We start from the raw sequence: 21,788 nt of genomic DNA on the forward strand, positions 1-21,788 counted from the left end.
TGACTTTTGAACTTCAAACCAGCAGCAAGCTCCAAAAATATTCAATATTCCTGCTAAGCTAGATGGAGTGGTTCAATGAAAGAGGCTTGGACAGCAACGTGAACTTCTGCCTGGTTCAGGAAATGATGGATGAAAGAACAATCACCCCAAATTTCCAAACACTTGGAAGTTTAACTATGTCTGCTGAATACATGCAGCAATTTAACTTGCTCCTAAGCAGCAAGGGACTGAGCTGAATAGATCTGAATAGAATTAGATCTGATTTGTTTCAGAAAGTTCTGAAATTGCTTTGGGTTCACTGTCTGCAGCCTTTTCTCTAAATTGATATTAAAATGATTACATTTTATGTTATCACCCCAAAAAGCTCAGCAAATATTCACTGTTCAACATACCTCCAGCCATATTAGGTCCCTTTACTTTTCTTGGAAGGTGTAATTTATTTATACATTCAAGGTATTTAAAACAGAGTCCAAAATATTCATCAGAGTTCCTCCTTTAATTCCAAATTCCAGTGAGATGCTGAAAGGTTGGGTAACCTTACCAGTGATGTAGTATGAACACAGAGGAACTACTAAGTATACTATACCAAATTATCTGCAACAACTTGGCTGCCCCCTTGGAATGTCTTAACTTTATGTACAGCAAAACCCCAATTAAGTGAACATTACTTTCCAAAAACTGAACTACATTCCCTCATCTTTTCTACTCAGGTTCTGTTCTTCATCAGCAACATTTAAATAAGCAAATCAGATGCCCTCTCAGACAGCCAGACAATGGAGTTACAAGCTTATCCTACTCTACATGCGTGAGGAAGATTATACCCCTTTGGATCAGCTTTTTGCGGACATACTTACCAGGAAGGCAGCACAAAGAGACATAAAGGGAGCATGCTAACAAAGGCCAAATCAAGCAGCTTACTGGTATGTTCTACAGGACCCTGTGAGTCCAGAGGTAAGTAAGATACATTGCAGTTATTAAGCTAAAATAACAAACCTAACAATAATTCTACACCATGATTACAACCATAGCCTTATAAAAGTTGGTATTTTGATTATTTTTAAAAACTGGGGACTTGAGACACAGAGCTGAAGAGATTTGTTTAAGGTCACACAGCCGAAGGATATAAGGAATAGAACTTGAATATTCTTCAAGAGGTTTAACTATTAGGAAGGCTGGGGGTTGTCACATGCTTTCTAGTTTCAAATTCTTATTCTGCTTCTCACTTTCAATGACTCTCTGCATATACAAATGAGGAAACTATATACAGCAGGCTATATTATAACTGATGTATAAAACATCTGCTTTTTGAGTTATGAATCAACTTATCATTTACGCAAAATAACAGATACAAATGGCCCTCACACCTACCTACATCTGGAGTAAACACCTCTGCACTGAAGGAAAACAAAATTAATTATTAAAAAAAAAAAAAAAAAAACACCAGCTGATTAAATATGGTGTTAGTAAAGAGCAGTAAGTGAGGGGAACACCATGAAAAGTGCCATATCGGATGTCTCCCTTGTCAAGTTTCAACTGCTTAGACTCACTCCCCTAAAAACAGTTATGGGGCCCCCACCACCTGGATTAACCAGTCTAAATCAGCTCTGAAGCAATCCTTGCTATTTTAAAATAAAAATAGTCTCAGGCCTCAAATCAAGTTTGATTATTAAGCTATAATGTCACATTACAGGTTTTTTTAATGGAGTTTATTTACACCATATTCATTAGGACACCACAGCATTTGAACTACATACTGCATTTTCTTCTCTCAGCCAAAATGCTGACATGCAAAAACATTTGTCTAATTGTACTCCAACACTGATGTGCATGTTTACATAGGCAAACTAAAGAGTGGTATACCATCTGGAGGGGAAACAAACTAAATGCTGGACTCTTTTCACAGCTTCTCAAATCCCTATTAAAAACTGAGTTCTTCCTGCTAATGTGACTGAACATATTAGCCTTTAGAAAATTAAGACCATTGCTTTTCCAGATTTCACTGTATTGCCCTGAATAACTTTTTTAATTATTATTTTTATTACTTACTCTCATGGAATTGTACAATTGTCACCTCACTGCTGTCCTATGTCATCACAGTAAAAATATGGCAGAAGTAAATATCGTTATTATGTCAAGAGAAAAAGCATCTTGGGGTCACTCACTGTCTCTCCTTGTCATTATTCCCTGTGTCAAAAAATGGGTGCTATCAGGTAATGCATTCAGGGCAGGACAACAAATGAGAGAATTTCAAAATGCTTTGCATTCTAAGCAGTCTGTAATGTGCAATTTTGTTCTCATTTCAGGAACAAACCCTCTGCCGTGCCTCTCTTAAACCTCAGAGATTAACTTTCGGTTATGCATAGGGACAAAGTCTGCTCACAAGATTTATCTGTTTGACCAGCAGGCTCAGATGAGCATTAAAGCTTTGTACTTCAGACTAGTGTGCTATAGTAGTTATTCCAGATAGGGACAGATACACATTTAAGAATGGATTACCCTATATAAGCCATTCTAAAATTTTTAGCTGCTCTACAGTATCAATACTTCTGACACCAGCCTCACCCAGAGAAGGGACACGCTCCCTTTGTTTTAATTTGGTCTGAGACTTAATAAAAAGTGACTTTCATGGCTGCTGTGCTACTTTATGCTCACTGATAATCATACAACATTATTTTTCATCTATAAGAAAATATATGAATCACTCCTGCTATAAGATTAAATAAGGCAAATTATCAATGCAGTATAATTTTCATAACACCATCAATGAAAAATTTGCTATATTTGACTTTTCACTGATATTTCTGGACCAGCAACTTTCCAAAGCACATTTTTCTCTTCTAGCCACGTTTTAGCAAAAAGAAAATGTTCACAAACTACTAAAAAATGTATTTCAAAACTGCATGATAAATATCTGGATTTGGAAATTTGACTCCATTTAACTTAGATAAATGTTAACTTCTGCTCATAATTACACTATTAATTAACAGGTACTATTCCTATGAGAATTTATAGTAGTTTAGGTATAAACAACTTATAGAAGAAGCCACATTAAGAATCTTCCTTCCTGACTATACTTAGCCTTCCTACCCATTGAAATACAGAAGATGAGAAATTTAATCATCTTGCTAGATGTTACCCCTAATAAAATGTGTTTTATATTAAAATGAAAGCAACGCTGAAATCTAACAAGATGTGTATTATGAATGTTTCACTGTATGTGGAGTCATAACCTTAATTTAATAGAACAAATTATACTTTGGAAGACTGTCTACTTGTAAAGTTCTCTACTGAAGTTTTAGTAATTTATTCCTGTCACTATAAACTTTACCTTTTAATTCTCATTATGAAATTCTCATTTCATGAATAAAATTTCTTTTCAAAATTTTTGGATTATAAAATTCACATTTTACAGGCAATAAGATTTTCTGGTATAGTCTGTGGAAAAAAAAAAATCTTGTAAATCTTTTTTCTAATTAAAAAAAATAATAATGAAGTGAAATGTACCCATTAAATACTTGTACCCTAATCTTTACATTTGGTGATTACCTTTCTTGAAAACAAAGCTGCAATCTGTGGAGGCAAAAATCAATATTTGATTTCTTCTGCAGTGCTATATTGGCTGCTTTGCAATCTCCATGTGTTTGCACATAAATATTCTGAAGGCAAATTAAATCAACCAACATTTCTAGTTGCCCCGTCCATCATATGCAAAACATATTATGCACTTAGGATAAATTCGGTGTAAATCATCATCCTAGCCACACATTTAAATACTATAAGCTTCCTTAACCCTCAGCTCAGACTTCCCTAATCTCTAAAAGAAAGCAATGCCAGATGGCCATGAACAACTGCTAAGAATCAGAGGGCCACAGAGAAACACCTGAAGCCCTCAGTGATACGGTGGAGAAACACCTTCTGTTTCGACTTACTGCTGGGCCACACTTAGATCAAATTGCCTCATGGAACTCACATGCAGTCCTTCCACATTAACTCATACATCTGCTAGGAGTTTTCAAAACCTGTATTTTATTGTCATGAATCTAATTTACCAACACTTAATTCCTGTCTGGCAGAAACAATGCACCACCTCTTTGTCATAGTTATCACAGTGGCAGTATGTTTGTTATATGAAGATAAAGACAATCCACTAACCACTGTGCTTCTCCATCACCTTCAGGCATATACATACATATACATATATAGGTACATATAAAAAATAACATATACAATATAGTATATATATAAAACAATGTGCATACTGTATATGTATATATACATACATATATAATTGGTCTTCAAATATGTATGAGCTGGTTGCCAGACTGAAGGTGTAGCACAGCTCAGTGCTGCACGAGGGACAGATTATGTCCTTTTTTCTGTGCCAAGAAGCAAATAATGAACAAAGATTCCTCTTCTTCAACAGAAGAGCATCCTTCTTTGAGCCAACACTGAGAATTGTTCAAGCTAATAGTGACCAGCATTCTGAGACCCTAAAAGTATTGAAGTATATAAGTATTGAAGAACCACCTTTTTACTGGAGAAAAACATCACTTCCCACAGCCAAGCCTTCTGCTACTACAGATTCAGAACAACATAGCTTTGTGACAAGCAGACTGGATGGCCCATTAACTGCTTCATTCACCACACAGCTGCTAGACTGTGTCTATAAAAATTCCTTGAAACACAGTTTTTCCACCTATGTTTCCAGTTGCCTAAATCAGTTTCTGTATGAAAAATACAATTCTTGACTTTGTCAGAAGATAAATGTGTGGAAATGGTCTCTTCACCTCTAAGAACAGGAGTCTCACTTGGTTTTAAATACGAAGTTCAGACAGATTTCATGCTCAAACGGGACTCTTCTTTTATATATACATATATATAAAAAAAATCACCTTGCATCAGAAAAGATGAAAGTCACTGCTCAAGAGCAGACACAACTTCATGGTTTTGGACTTGAATTTCTTAACAGAAATTCAGAAGGAAGCAAGGTTCAAACTGCAGCAGGGTGCTACAGTCTCAAACACGGCCCTGACAGTGATGCTTGGAGACACATTCTGTACTTAATAGCCCAGTGTGCTGAAAGCCAGGACAGACGAGAACAAGCAAACCTGTCAATGGGGGAAAAAAAAGTTGAGAGGAAAGACAGGACTGAAATAACATGGAGTGTTCCAGTACAGGGAGTTGGGGGCAGTGGCAGAGCTGTGAGGGAAGGACAGGGCTGGTCTAGCAGGAGGCACTGACAATTTCAGTGTCAGCAAGGAGTGCATGTAGAGCCAAACAACCAAGACCTGTCAGACAGCCATAGTAGGACAAGCATAGGTTCCAGGTGCAAAGCCAGGGATGTCAAACTACAAGAACATCTGCCAACAGCATGATTCATTCTAGCTCACATTGCCATGAATCAAAAGAGAAGATAATTTTATTTATTCAAATGGCTCAAGACACAGGACAATAGCATAGCCTGGTTATAGAGAATAAGAATCTAGCAAGACTGCAGTCCTCTGAAAGAATGCACAGAATTGTCAAGACTGGCTAGCAAAACTGAATTTAAGTCAGATAGAGTCAAGTACGGGGGACTTCTGAATCGGGACAATGGATCTCATTTCTGCTGTGAACTACCTGACATCTTGCATTTTAGCATTTTTCTGTAATTGTCATTAAAGCACCATATTCATTCTGTTTAGCCTACCTCATAAATATATATATACATTAGATCAGACAGAGATGTGACTAAGTTTAATAACTGAAATAAAAGCAGTATAAGCCTAATTAGAAAAGACATATAGGGGAAGGGGCAAAGGGGATTCAGAGGTAAGAGTTAAGCAAGTACAGGGTTCTAGACTATTTCAGATAGTAGGTTAGACTTAGTCAAGAAGCAATGTATTTGTACAAAGTCCAGCAGAAGCTGAATAGTCATAGATGAGCACACAGAAGAGGTCTAAAATATTGTTTGTAAGGTCAAGAAATGGAAAAATGTGCACAGAGGGTCTTATACCCAGCCAATGTTGCTGCTTGGTAAGAAGATAAAAGAAAGAAAAAAAAGGTGACGGTTAAGAGGACATGAACAATGGTATCAGAAGAGCTATAAAAAATAATGACAACATATAGCACATGAAAATAAGTATATACATATATATATACACATACTTCTAAGGTGTCAAAGTAATAAAACCTTTGAGTTAAATAGAAATGATTTATTCCAGGAATAGTTAGTTAAGGCAACATTCTGGTAGGGTTTGTATACATAAAATAAAAAATAAAAACAATTACTAGTGAATTTTGATCAAATGTTCTTCATGTACCATTCCTATCTTTCTGTTTAAGTAAGATTCCCACAACTTCAGTGACTGAAACATTTTAATCTATTACTGCTAAAAGATCACTGTTGTTTAGGTGGTTCAACACTATACCAAATCTCCCATTAATACTTTCTCTCAATGTTATTTCAGTAACTGGGTCAAGATAAACAGAGAAACTCCTAGTAAGACATCCATTTGTACACTGATGAGCCCTACATCAGAGATAGGTATCTGGACTGTTAGTGGTCATTCTTCCAAAATAAATCCAGAACAAGGTGTATTCCTTTATGTATGAGGCATGTTGTATATTTCTGGATCACAGCCATGAATGATTTTGTTCATTTGTCCAGAAGTTGCAACCATCAGGAAAGCAGTGTGCTTTGATTTTAAACAAAGCAAACTACTTCATATTGAGCTCTGTTCATGCATACACAGTATTTCAATTAGCCTGTGATTTCCTCAAAAGTACTGTTCACTTAAGGATGCCTAGCTGCCAGTTGACTTGAACTTTTCCTCCCTCCCTTGTACGTGACACCGTTTTGCTCAAAGTAGGCACTATGCTTTTAATTTGCTTGCCGAGGCATTGTTACAACTCTTCATGTGTCTTGGCCGAGGGAAGAATTTAGACCCCTGAGAAGCAAATGCAAGTCTCCAACTTCACACATCAACATGGACAAATGTAGCTGAAACTGAATCCAGACTAATTCATCATTCCAGTAATTTCGCATTTATGCTGATACCATAATAGGTTAGAACATATGTAATTTACTGTTTTTAATTGGACAAATGGAACAGAACTTCGTTCAAATGAAAAAGCCATTTGTCAAATGAAGTTTATATAAAATAAATGAGATTTATGGCAGCAATGAGAATGTACTTCTAAATTAAACTAACCTACAGCTTAATAAAATATGAAGTATTACAAAAGAATGCAGAAATCCTTCTAACCACAGGATTTTAATGCTACAATAATTCTGCTCTTCCTAAAGGACAACAATTTTGCCCTTTCCTAAATAATACAGTTCAAAACATATATTAGAATACTGAGTTTCAAGAATTAGTAGTTAAACCACAGTAATCAGGTGATAATAAAGATATAGAAAGCTTGTGCATTTTCCCATTAGGCACAGGTTTAACACGGAAAATATTCTATGCAGGTGGAGGGGGAGGGGAGGGAAACATGGGGGGGTGACTTACTGTAGTACTTCACAGATGCACTATTCACATAATGCAGCAGTACAGGATACACTAATAAATGAAGGCAACTGAAAAGGCAGTACTCACCCAAAATATCAAATTGAAAAGGAACATCATATATTTCAAACAACACAGGCAGCCTCTTGCCATGTTGCACTTCTTAAATTCTAAAAGGAAAACAAAGGACAGATCCAGATAAAAGACCACATATTTGCTGCCTTTGGGTGCACTGTATTTGTCACTTTTTATGCCAGTCCCAGTTCCAACACCGGTCCCAGTTCCAACCCCGGCGTGGTTCTGTGTGCGTGATCCAGCTGTACCATAGAAAGCTCCAGCAGTAAAACCTCGACCAAATTGCCTCCCTGAGGCGGAAGGCTTAGCAAAATCTGAATCTTTGCTATCCAAAGATGGACTCCGGTGAATTGAAGAATCCTCGCTACTTGACTTCTCCATGATCTCTCTTTCCACAGTTGTCAGATTTAATGTATAGCATCTCTCAACATTAAACGCAGTGCCTTGCAAACGCACAGTACAATAAGGGCTGTCTGTATTTTGCTTCTTTTTTTCTTCATACGTAAATCAGATAATCACTGCAGAATTTATTCACTGCATTGTTGTTGTTTTTATCTATTTTTTATAGCAATGCAGACTGTACTCTATCTGTACCATGGATTTATATATTAACATCCCATGCAGGAGCATACTCATGATTTATCTTGATGAATCAGTTATGCAGAACTTCAATTTTTATTCAGAAAAGCCATAAGCTCCTTCTCTCTGCCCTTAGTCTACAGCCCTCTAATCTATAGGCAGCAGATGGTCCTTGCATCCATTTCCAAAAAGCTTCTGCAGTACACCTGGGCGACTTTCCTGTAGCCTGATCACTTTTCTTGCTCTCAGCTTCCTTCTCTGTGTCTCTCTGACCGTTTCACACACGCTGTCTTTTTTTTTTTTTTTTTTTTTTGCCACCCGTTTGCAGTATCTCATTCAGTAATCAGCTGTAACAGCACGCTCTGTGTTTCACTGCTGTTGATGTGAAATCATCAGCAGCTGCAACCACTGGGCATTTCCCACAGAAATCCCTGACCTAACTATCAAGTAATAAATCCACCCTCTTGCTTGCCCCTCCTCTCTGCTTCCCATCTGACCAGTTAGAAGAAGCCTTCTCCCCTAGGGCACACCTCCATGACACAGTACCTTTAAGAGGATTTAGAATTACTCTTGACTATACAACTGCACAACAGAAAATCTCTTTAAATGTCAAGTACTGTTTAGCTGTTTATGAGCTTGAACTGTGAGGTAATGATACTCATTTTATGCAATAAAATTCTGCTAAAAGTATGGATTAGATAGACGAGACCTAGCCTCTCCCTGCTCGCAAAATTAACAGTGACTGCATGTACTTGCATTTTTTTCTGGCTTAAATGTCACGGGACGAGGAACTGGTACAGACTAGCAGCTGACATACACTGAATAGGCACATATCTATATGTGCACATAGCACAATGCCATCACCTATGATATAATTAACCATAATAAGAAAAGCAGAGCTGCTGTCTCTTAAAGGATGATCAATCAATTCTCAAGACTTGAAATGCAAGGATATCTGAACCTGCAGCTATTTACAGTCTGTTTAACTAGTAAGTCAGAGATTATTCTTGTGTATGCTAATAAATCATCCTACATTGCATGTAGACTGTGAACTAGAAGCTCTGACCCAAATGCCACATTACTTTTCTGGATAGTAACACAACATATCTGGTAGAGCTCTGAAACAAAGTGGGCAGGAGTGTGCAAATGTGGTGGTGCCTATGTGTGCAAGTGCTTGGAGTGGAGGGAGAGAAAAACTTCAGGTCACAGCTGGAACTTCCAAATTTGTCATTTTGTCACAACCATAAAAACAGCACATTGCTGGTGCAAAGTGGGAAAAGCTGGTTATTTTTTTTATTTATTTATTTTTTTTTTAAGAAAGAAATCATCTCAGGAGGCCACTACAAAAGAAATACAGCTCCCAGTAAAAAAAAAAAAAGTTATTCCCAATTTTAACTGACCCTCTCACATTTCTTCAGTCTTTTATGCCCAGCAGCACCTTAAAATTCTATTATTTTTATATTGCAACATTAGAATCAACATTCTAAAGCAATGCAGTACTTCTCTTGATAAACCTTTTCTGTGAAGAGATCTTTCTACCATGAAGTACTTCATACCATGAAATACATAGTATTTATAAATGTAATAACCTTCTCTCACCTCCTCTGCTTCTTGTTAGAACAGGATTTTAACAGGCAGGCCCAAGCCTGTGTCAAAAGAAATTTATTCACTTTGCTTTTTAAAAGCAATTTCAGAACTACCTGCATAAAACTTCTCCATCAGAAATATGACTACAAGATAATGACTAAGTAGTCCACACCATACAGTGCAGCAGAGAAGGTTACGCACAAAACACCCTAGGTAAAAAAAAAAAAAAAAGATAAATTACAGTGACCAAAGCGGGGCATTTCTGCATTTCTGTACATGTCTATGATGTGAATAACAACTACTCCCTTAGAAGTCTGTAAGGACCACCAGTCTCAGAAAAAAACATGGGAGAAACTTGCAGGCCATGACCAGGTATCTACCCGAGACACTGGAACTTGCAGTATAAGTATCAGTCAAAGCAGAAGGCAAATGCCTGAGCATGGTTTTAGAAGTCTGAAGAGGCTCTTCAGTTTGAAAAATCATTTACTGGTTGTGAAGTACTTTTAGAATTTACAAAACTGAGCTCTCAGTCAAAAATAATATGAGAATGCACAAGTAGTCTAAAACATTTTTTTAATGTTTACTCTTTGGTTTGTTATAAATGTTACACTTACATAAAATAGAAAGAAAGGAATTCGATCTTCAGGAAAAAAAAAAAAGTGCATTTGTGAAAACTAATGCATTAAAAAAAGCACCACAATTCTTTCCCATGCTTTTTTTCAAATTTTTATTAGTAGATCATCTTTAAGTTTTCAATTTTTCTATTTTTGCCTTCAAATACTACAAAAGATTTGCTTTTTCTAAAATTACTTGTAAAGCACCTTTCATTCAGAGCTAACCATGACTGGTCTACATCACCATTTATACTTTAGAATGCACAACCAAAGAAATAAGTGTAGCCAATACCCACTTTCAAAATCCAAGTTTGAGTAACTAGCACTGGGGCAAAATGAACCAGAGTAGCCTCACCTCCATTGATGTACAAAGCAAAAACATGACTCTCCTATGGCTATGCTGCTAGGGAGACTCTACAAGCTTCAGTAACCTTCTGACACTTGAATCTAAGGCCCCAGAGCAGCTTTACAGATTAGATGCCACTTCCTCCTGCTAGAAACACTAACTCAGTGCTTATGAAGCTCAGTTAATAAATCACACAGAACTACTTATTTGCTGAAAAAATAACCAATGAAAAATCTGTACCCAGTTCCTCCAACTGTGTTTTGACTAGCCATAACACGTAACTTTCTCTGATCGAGACTTTATTGGCAGGTGTTGCTGCAAGGCCATTCAACGTTACAGTTGTCCCACTTGACATGGGACCTCAGCACAGGAAAGAGCACATTTGGCTTCACTGCAGCTCTCATCTCTGATGAGTAATTAGGGCATGAAAAACATTCAAAAGCTCGCTCTGCACTTCATTATTCTTCAATTACTGAACCAGAGAATTTTGATGCCAAAAAAAGCCTCCACATCAAAAATGTAATCTCAGTCCCCAACACAAATGCCTGGGACAAAGAAAAAATATCAGCCTCTGACATCTGAATAGCTCAGTCCAGTATCAATGGTAAGAATTTAGGCCACTTTCAGATATAGTGTACGAAAGTGAATGTCACAACTGGTGTAGCAGAAAGAATGGAAAGGAAGGTTATTAGTAACAACGCCCAGACAACATAGGCTGGGTCTCCTATTGATACCAACTTGCCTAGGTCTCTTCTGGGAACAGCACACCATTGTCCTCAGAACAAAGATCCCAACAACTTCATTTTTTATTTGTACTTTTCCTAAGCCTTTAGTTTTATCTCACCAGAACTTCAGTGCCAATTACACACAGCTACAGTGCTCCTGAACACTTTTATTTGTTTCTGCCCTCTTCAGCTGTTTCTACACAACTGCCTTGTGGAACCATGATGCGAAACAGAACAAAAGCTGACCAAGTTTAGACACATATTTATAACCATGTATTTATAAAGACATAATACAGATACAAGTGTATTTAAGCAGCATATGAAGAAAAAAAAATCTTACTTTTTCCTTTGTAAAAGATCCCAATTTATTTTACAAAACAGCCTCCTAGATGACCTTGCTCATGCAGTGAAGGGGACAGGGACTATAGCAGGCAAGAACAGGAATAAATGTCCAAGGCTGAACAAAAATTTCTTAAGCTTCTCTTATGATCTACCATGATTCCAGACTTGAAAACATGAAACATAAGGAGTTTTTGAAGAGGGGAAATAAAAACTCCAGTCACCATGATATGCAATCCATCATGTAGGCTAATGTAATGGTACTGTAGCCATTTTAAACATGGGGAATTTGATGATCAAGTAGTTTGCTGAGGATAAATAGGAAATCACTGGCAATGGATCAGACTGAATCTAGGCCTCACACAGTCCCAGGTTAGTTCACTAACCATTGCACCATTCTGGAATTAAATATTTTTAGAAATCATGAGCTTTAGTAATCTTGTTGCATGACTTCAGAAAAATGTGGAGCCTTGTAGACAGATGCACAAACGTATACGCTATCAAATGTTCCAGGAAAACAGTTGTTAAATTCACATTTTTATTTTGAATGATAATGACCAAAGCCTCAGTTATACACTCCTTCCTCAGGCAGGAAGATTAGGTACCACTACCTAGATTACAGTAGGTAGACAAAAGAGCTAGATTGCTCCGCATAAACTGAATGACTATAACTTCCCAGTCAGCAGTTCAAGTCACTGCTCCAAATCCTAGAAGACCATGAGAGGGAGACATGTAACAAGATTTGGAAAGAGTAGTTTGTGACTCTGGCATAAGAAGTCATATACAGATGAAAGCTCAGCTTAAAAAAAAATACACAGTTCATTTTGGAATAATCTTAAAGAGAAGAGAATGTTCAAATAATCATAGCTGAAATAAATATCATCTGAAAAACAAAAACATGGAGTTCTCTGGACTCCCATGCCCCTGGCTTCGCAACAAAGAGCTTGTAAACTCCAGCAAGTCAAAATACCAGCCTTATCAGCAACACAGTAACTCTCCTTGCCTACCCAAGTCAAAGAGGTAAACTCTCTTTGAGTTGTCTAAACTAATACTTATCTTGTTTATATACCTATAAGAACAGTTTATCCTTCTAACATGGTGTCCCCTCTGGATGGACAATCAAGAAAATAAGACCTTGTTATAAGACTTCCTACTGCATCAAATATTCTGTGGCACAGTCCATGATGTTTCCATTAAAAACCATGACAGCATGACATTCTGTCTCAAAATTGTACAAAGGAATTAGTTGTAGACCATGTCAGGGACCTTAACCCACCACGATCAGCTGCAGATGATAACATGACGTGCTGATGCAGAGGAGACATGGGAGATGAGGGTCAAAGTGCAATGTGGGGTCCCAAAGCTAAGAAATTGTGATTATGTCACACCTTCATACCAGCTGTCCCTCAGACTCAGCAGAAAGAATGCCTGAGTTTCCAAAGTTACAGGAAAAACATAACTTTATTAAAAACAGAAATACAGCTACCTACATTTAAGCTTCTAAATTGAAACGTGTACTAGCACAAGGATCTTCTAGAGTTTTGTCTTCACTTTATAAACAACATCATGAACTATGCTAAACTAAAGATTTAGTCCTCTAAAGACTATGTTAGTATGCAGTTCACCATTGCTATTTTCACCTTTAAGAACTGAAACCTGGAAAGGCTATTTACTGCTTGTTTCTGAGAAGCCCTAGTAGTTTGAACTTTCTGGGGCTTTGCAGTGCATGTACCAAGATCAAGTCAACCCATACAACATAGAACCTATAATCCAGACAGAAAGCAAGACATTAACAGCTGACTTTGAATATAGCAACTATATTGGACATTTAAAGAAAGAGTCTCAAAACTACCTTACCAATACTTCCACTAGCAGGTGGGAGAACACAGAAGATTTGCGAGGCAAAAAAATAGCACACACCCAAGCAGATGAGCCTATTCTGCCAGGCAGCAGAGAGTACCAGATCTTTGAAACATTTTGATTATGCCCTTTGACCCTTTAATATAAAAATCTGTATCCTTTCTAATTATGGGGGTTTTAACTCATCTTCTACTGGGGCAAATACATCGTTCCATCTCCATTAACAGCTAATCCTTCTTGAATTCTGCTGAGACTTTAACCTCAATATCTTCCAGCATCGAGTTCCATAGGTAGGCATTATGTTAAAAAAAAAATCTTCCTCTCATTTGCTGTCAGCCTTCCAGCTTAATTATTTGTCCCATTCTGGCATTTGCCCTTATCACACAATTCATTATTTTGTAATCCTCTGTTACATCCCATGTCATTTGTCCTACATTAATCAAAGCACGTATAATCTTTTCAGTGCCTCCTGTTATTGAAAGCTCTTTGACTCCCTAATAACTTCAGTCAGCCATCTTATGCTTTCTTTCTATTTGAGTTGTGTTTATACCATAATCTTTTCAGATCAGTTGATGACAAGATCTTTTTATTTTTAAAGGACAAAAGTTGACATTTAAATGCAAAGTTTAATTGATCAATTCTGTCTCTATCAACAACTTACCTTCATGAAAGGTGAAGTCATTTAGATTCAAAACACTTTTATTTTTCACTCCTATTTTGCTTTTCTATTTCAGATTATAAATTTGGTCTCTGAGAAGTCCAACACCTCAGAGACAAAGAAGAAAACCCTTATAATTTAAATTCTGTATTTTACCTGTAGGAACAAAGGAGGTTCTCACTATAACAGCAATAGTTTAATACTTGATACTTATAAAATCATCAGAATGTCCATCTGCAAGTCAGGGACTCCTTGCAAAGAATCTAACATAAACTGAACCAAGCCTTGGCCAGCAATGATGAAAATAAATGTGTGACATCAACTGATGCCTCCTCCCAGAACACCAAAAAGCATATGGAGATAAGTGTTTTTTACCATGCACACACAGAAAACAAGGATCAAGGTAGTAGAAAATTGTCAGCCACATGCTGGAAAGCAGCAACATTATTTGCCTGATATCCCCATGGTATGAAACACCAGAAGTCAGATCTCCAAAATCATGCTTTAAAAAATATGCTCCCATCACCATCTCCACAGAAGGGAAATGAAAGGGGAGGGAAAGAAAAAGGATTCTTCTTATTTATTATCTATTTTTTGCAGAAAGCACAAAATCCAAGCACTACTCTTCCACTCACAATTTCAATGACAATTTAGTTTTGTCATGATCCCAACTGCACTACAGATTAAAGAAAGCTATCAAATAGCAGAAGAATTTTGCCTATCATGAGAGATGATATCTCTTCTTGCCCTTGGTCAGTGTAGGAGCACTTTGCTAATACAGGAACTTTTCTAACCCTGCCCAATGTGTAGATATCCCTTGAACAAAATCAGATTGTTATTCTTTATCCTCTATTCTAAAGAGACTGTCTTTCACGAGCAGCCTGCTGTTCTGAATTGGTAGACAGCTGGCATCTGGTATCAACATAACTATTAAACTTAAAAATGAACAAAAAACATAAAAAATAAAGGAAAGAAAACTCACACAAATGGTTCCACATAAAGAAATGAAAATGACATCATTCACTTTAAAAGGCAACACACATTTCCCAACCCTGCTCAACAGTGCCATGAAAGAACTTTTTTAGACATATTCCTTTCATAATTAAGTGAATTCCTTCATCGTTAAAATATTCATATTTTGGCATTTCACAGGATAAACTATCCTGAGTTGGAAGGGACCCACAAGGATCCTTAAGTCCAACTCTTGGCACTACACAGGACCACACAAAAATCAGACCCTATGTCTGAGAGTGTTGTCCCAACACTTCTTGAACTCTGGCAGGCTTGGTGCTGTGACTATTTCCCTGGGGAACCAGTTCCAGTGCCCCTCTCAGTGAAGAACATTTTCCTAATATCCATCTGCATCACACTTGTAATTCCATGAATGAGGATATTTAAAACCACTGCATCAGGGCTGGCAGAGCCCCAGATGTCTACAATTGTCAAAAATTTACATCATTATTTTAGGTTCCTTCTCCCATTAACTCATCAGCAGCCCCAGCCTCCACTTTCAGATATCCCTGAAAGTGACTGACTGACTGCCTAACTGGAGAGCAGTCACCTCAGAGATGTGTGAGTCATCAAAAGAGTGTTTACCAGCAGCACTTCCAAGCAAAACCTGATCCCAGGTTCAATGTTCAGGTCAAAGAGGCACAGGTCTACAGTTTTCATAAGGGAGTCAAAATGCCAGATGAATTACCTATCTGCTAAGGGCCCAGAGCCAGTAGTAACCTCAGAGCTAAAAGTTGTCAGCAGAATAGGCTGAGTTCAAGCCACAGTACAAAGTTCCCCTCTGCTGGGCCCTCAGTGTGACCCAGAGCAGAAATGTCTGGAAACAAGAGTGCAATCTAGCCTCTACAGACATTAGCCTGCTCCTTGCCCTCCCTGAGGTTTACCACCTGTAGTAACAAGCTACGTTGCCTAACAATTCCTCTCACACACTTCCTTTTGTCATTCAAGAGAAACATTATTGGAATCATGTGAAATGTTTGGGTTTTTTTTGAATAATTCATTATAACTTGCAAATATCTGAAGCGGCGTTAACAGCACCTTTCGAGTTATGGTCAAACTACTGGATAACAGTTTTATTTCATCCTGCAAGTTTGGGTTGGACTCTCCTATAGCTTCCAGAAAGCTTCCGCAAAAATATAGCCAGAGCAAAGTCCACAGACTCCTTCCTGACTTGAAGCCCTTTAGATTTATAGAAGTCATCTTATTTGAGCAACTGCATTTACACTCACAATAAAGCTTCTTGCATGTTTTGTGGTAACACTATGGGATATTGTCAACTTTGACATAAAAAATAGGATGCGCCTGTAATGTAACAGTCATGCAATTAATGTTTCTGCTTTGCCAACAACAGTAAAGTCAGATTTAAATGCCAAGAGGAGAGAGATACTTTATCTGCTTTACTCATGTCACAAAAATGAGGCTACATGGTTCTCATCTATTCTGCATGAGATACAAGAAAGGGTGTAAAAATGAAACCAAGGTAAATCTCTTGCTGTAATCCAGCAGGTTTAGGTACAGCTGTTCATGAGCTTTATGATCAATGTCAGCTCTTATTACAAGGATGTGAGGGTTTTAGGAAAGGGGAAAGGAGAGAGAGAAAAGAGGAAAGGGAAAAATAGGGGGAATAGGGGAGAGGAAAAAGGGGAAATAACAGGGTACAATTTGACATGACCTTATCTGTCAAGACACAATCATGCAGCAGTTCAATTACCTGATTTACAGTATGAGTTATTTAACTTCTTACAGTACATTAATGATCCATTTTAAACACAGAACTATTACTGCTGAATATGATCTATAGTTTTATTTACAGTTGGTGAGAATGCCTTGTGCTAGCTGCAATACCAGGCATGCAAAGCCTAAAATGAGGTGTAAAGAATGGATGCAAAGATGTTTGACTCCTTCCCAAAAGCCAAGCCCACATTCCTTTGAGTTTTGAGAACTTTACTTATACCATCAGAGTTTACCAAAGATGAGAAAACTAAAACACCCCTTATCAGCAGCCAGCAACTAACAACATTGCAGAAGTTCATCATAGTGACATTGAAAAGACAAAAAAAAAAAAAAAAAAAAAGTATGCTGTGAAAGGGAAAACTACTTGTGCAATTCATCCTGCTCTGATCTACCTAAGTGAGCATACTATGTTAATTCACCACAGGCAGATTTATTTGTTTATTTATTTATTTATTTACAAATAAATTGGGATATAGGCATGACACTTAATAGAATCATAGAATCATTAAGGTAGGAAAAGACCTCCAAGATCATCCGGTCCAACTATTCCCCTACCACCAATATCACCCACTAAACCATGTCCCTAAGCACCACGTCCAGCCTCTCCTTAAACACCCCCAGGGATGGTGACTCCACCACCTCCCTGGGCAACCCGTTTCAATGCCTGACTGCTCTTTCTGAGAACAACTGTCGCCTAATTTCCAATCTAAACCTCCCCTGGTGCAACTTCAGGCCATTCCCTCTAGTCCTATCACTAGTTACCTGTGAGAAGAGGCTGACCCCCAGCTCCCCACACCTTCCTTTCAGGTAGCTGTAGAGAGCAATGTGGTCTCCCTTGAGCCTCCTCTTCCCCAGACTAAACAACCCCAGCTCCCTTGGCCATTCCTCACAGGACTCGGGCTCCAGGCCCTGCACCAGCTTCATAGCCCTTCTCTGGACATGCTCCAGGGTCTCGATGTCCTTCTTGTAGTGAGGGGGCCAAACCTGAACACAGTACTTGAGCTGCAGCCTCAGCAGAGCAGAGTACAGGGGGACAATCACCTCCCTGGTCCTGCTGGCTGCACTATTCCTGATACAGGCCAGGATGCCATTGGCTTTCTTGGCCTCCTGGGCACACTGCTGGCTTATGTTAAGGTGAGCATCTACCAGCACCCCCAGATCCCTTTCCTTTGCACAGCTTTTCAGCCACTCTGCCCCAAGCCTGTAGCATTGCATGGGGTTGTTATGACCAAAACGCAGGACCCGGCACTTAGCCATGTTAAACATTGTCCCACTGGCCTCTGCCCATCGATCCAACCTGTCCAGGTCCCTCTGCATATGCTCTGCACATTGGTTCACAGGAATCTATCAAATAAATGGCTGTAAATGCTTATGCGTGTAAGTAGTGTGTATCAGCACAGATCTTTAAAGAACATGAATTAAACTAAAAGCTTCCAAACTGCAATATCAGATAAGGGTAGACAGTGCTAAGTTTGATACAAGTATGCCTTTCAGGACCCAAATTTCATGCTCATAATGTCAATATGTATATAACCTTTCTCTCTTCTCTCCTCAGTGCCCAGTTTCAAGCCTAAAGTGAATTACTGAAAAGACTTTCCAGACCTCTTCCCTTCAGAGGAACAAGTTAATAGTAATCTGTAATAGTAAATCTGCAATGATGTAATCCACATGATAATGTTATGCTTGCATTTGTTGTTTTAACCCTCTAATCTCAATGTCTATAAAACAGATCTATGTAGGTTTGGACATGAATGTTAACATAAGAGATGCTTTGCTCCCTGAATTTAATCCAGACTGTGGGATCCTTCTGTGTTATTTTTCTCATATTCTCAGGTCCTTTTCCTGCCAAGCATCTCGCCAGAAGAAACATAAAATTATTTTTGACCACCCAGACATTTTTTGTAAGAGTTTTAAGAACTCATCACTCTATCTCATTTCTGAAATCCAACTATTATAAATTGCCCATATCTTGATCTTCTCCTCTCCCACCTCTTTCTGTGCCGTTGATTTATTATAGGACACTTTTATAGTACTTAGTATTTCTATTCCAATAGCATGGAAACTATCATATTAGATATTTATAAGTAAGGAGTCTACTCCCTCCTACTGAAATCTCAGCAAGATAATTTGGCAGATACAATTAGGAAAAGATTCTCTATGTCTATCTCTTTTTTGAAGAAATATTATGCTCAAAGACATAGCTTTAAACATGATTCTAAACAAAACCTGATCGTATAAATTGCACTCTGAGAATTCAAGTGTCTTGTATTCCAAGAACAGGTAAATCAAGTCAGATCAGTTCCCTATATATAAATATTTTTTCTTTTAAATCAACTTGAATGCTTTCTACCCTGTACACAGAGAAGAAAGATTCAGAAATTGTAACTATATTAAGTAATCTGGCCTAAAACTAAAATAAAAATCTTCTCACTCCCTGACAGATGTACCACTGAAGCTCTGAAGGTTAAAAGAGAACAAAAAACAGTATAAGTTTAATCAATAGATTGGTATCTATGGATCTACGGACATACAAAGAGAACAGAAATGATGCATTGGAAGGTGTAATTTCTTTTTCTATACAGAATACTTTTCCAAACAGAATGATGCTTTGCACCTGTCATATAATTCAATGCCAGTTTTTTGTATTATGCTGTAAAAAAGACTAAGAAAGTATCTTGATCATTTCAAAATATATATATATATATATTTATTCCAGTTCAGTGCCTCCCAAAGAGTATCTATCGCAATTTTGTAATAGAGCTTTTAGCTTCATTTATACTGATTTCTCAGTTTTGTCCCTACCTAATACATCTGCTGTACAGTACAGATGTAATACTTCTCTACATAGAGAGTCTATATGGCGCTCTCAAATATCAATGATCTCTGAGTCTGGAAGATTAAGTCAAAGCTGTGGGTGGATGGGTGTGTAGGAGGAAGGGTTTAATGAATTCTTCACTATGAATCGCTCTTTAATTAATTGTTCATAGGCACCAAAGCCTTCTAAATGTCTATCACAGAACTATCTTCATACATTTTCAAGTATCTCCATATTTAACATCCAGTTATTTTTTCTTTTAATATAAAGAAGAAATGCTTAAAATTCAAAGTATCCAAAACAGATTGCTCCATAGTGTCCTGTATTCTCAAGCATTGGAAAAAAAAAAAAAAACAGCCAACCAAAAAAAAAAAAAAAAAAAGAAAACAACAACAACAAAGAAGAAAAAAAAACAGGGCATGGTGCACTACTACAGTATTCCTGCAAAGTTCTGTCAACCAGACATTCTCCCACAGGCTAGTAACTGGCGGATATTACATACATTCTGTAAACCACATTTTGAAAGTAACCAAGGACCATTCAAAAAGAAAAGCCAGATATACATTATTGACACACACATCTCAATACTGAGAAATGTTAAACTCTTGACCTCTATTCTAGAAGAGGATAGATGCATGCTTAGGGGAGAATGCCAAAGGAAGATGCCCTCAAGAGGTGATATACATTATTTTGAAATAAAACTTTCAGATCACAGAACGTTAATATTAGGGCTTTAGGTACAAGGTGACAAGACAAGCAAGAGAAACAAGTTGCTTCAGGGGAAAATTTGTTCTGGATATAAGGAAAAAATAATCTTCAATGTTAGAACAATTAACCATTGGAACAGATTGTGTGGACAAATGGTGGAACCTCCCTTACTGGAAATATTCGAGACTGCTTCTCAGGGCCCTTGGATAACCTAAACTAAGGTTCTGCTTTCAACAGAAGGTTGGACTACACAGTCCCCAGTTTGTCCCTTCAACCCAAATTTTCTATGACTTTAACATTTTGCCCTAATATTAAAAACTTGAGTTAGTCCCTGTGTGATTCCCTACCACAGGTAATCTCCCCAGGATGTAAAAGACTGAGACTGAATTTCATGGTTCAGAGCTTTTTAAGGACAGAGTAGTATTCACTGACTTACAATGTAAATAAAATCAGATGCACTGAAAAACTGGAAAACTGAAATTACTATCATTCTGATGAGGAGAAACATCTTATAAGTATCTAGATTTGACAAATTAGTAACATCCTTATCCTATCAACTGGGTATTTGAAGAGCATAATTCTTCTCCAATTTGTGTGAATTAATTTGGTAATTATCCTTTCTAATCTGGTAACTATCATGTTGTTGAAATCTACATTTAACAGAAGATATGACACAACAGATCCCAGTCCTTCCCATCACCACATTCTGCATCTTTTCCACCCCACTAGAGTGTGAAGCCCATACAAGAGTTTATTTGATAGAATCCAGAAACTTCCCCAAAGAGAGTAATGTAACATCTGCAAAAACAGAGATTCGTAATTATTTAAAGCTTCAGTCATGGAAATATAACTGCCCTTAGAGATGTACCAGCTGCACAGATGAAGTGCTGTTTTATTGTCCTCAATTATAATTTTCTAAAAAACTCCAAACAAAAGTTATTTTTACAGGAGAAGAAACCTTGATGTTTGAGCACAGAGATGCTGGAATTTCTTTCAGTGTTGCCACTATGTCATGAGAGTGGAGAGCTATTTAAATACTTTGATTTGAGAAGCCGATACAGTTTTAGGTTCACCCAACTCCTTAAATGGGTATTACCAACATAAACAAATGCCAGTTTTTGCAAACAGCCTTGAAAGTTTCTTCAGATATGCCTTCTATTCCAAATCCCCCCCTGTAGCTGTAGCTTTCCTATCATACTGTTCTCTTCTTGCAAGCATTTTTCTTTCCTGGAAAAGTTCTTTCT

At 37.5% G+C, this 21,788-nt stretch overlaps 1 protein-coding gene across 4 annotated transcripts in view; it reads right to left on the reverse strand.

The window, feature by feature from the left end:
• Positions 1-21,788, reverse strand: part of TSPAN9 (tetraspanin 9) — a 173,253-nt gene that overhangs the window by 85,256 nt on the left and 66,209 nt on the right. Inside the window, exon 2 of one of the 4 annotated variants that reach the window (XM_068700566.1) lies at positions 7,584-7,663. The exons of 2 other annotated variants lie outside the window; for them this stretch is intronic. In XM_068700566.1, the coding sequence (XP_068556667.1) occupies positions 7,584-7,646 (63 nt within the window). In that variant the 5' untranslated portion in view covers positions 7,647-7,663. Of the gene's footprint in view, positions 1-7,583; positions 8,552-21,788 lie in introns of those variants that run through there. One more of the 4 variants, XM_068700546.1, reaches the window with a different exon arrangement.

Source organism: Anas acuta, chromosome 1, assembly GCF_963932015.1.
Source record: "Anas acuta chromosome 1, bAnaAcu1.1, whole genome shotgun sequence".
Classification (NCBI taxonomy): Eukaryota; Metazoa; Chordata; class Aves; order Anseriformes; family Anatidae; genus Anas; species Anas acuta.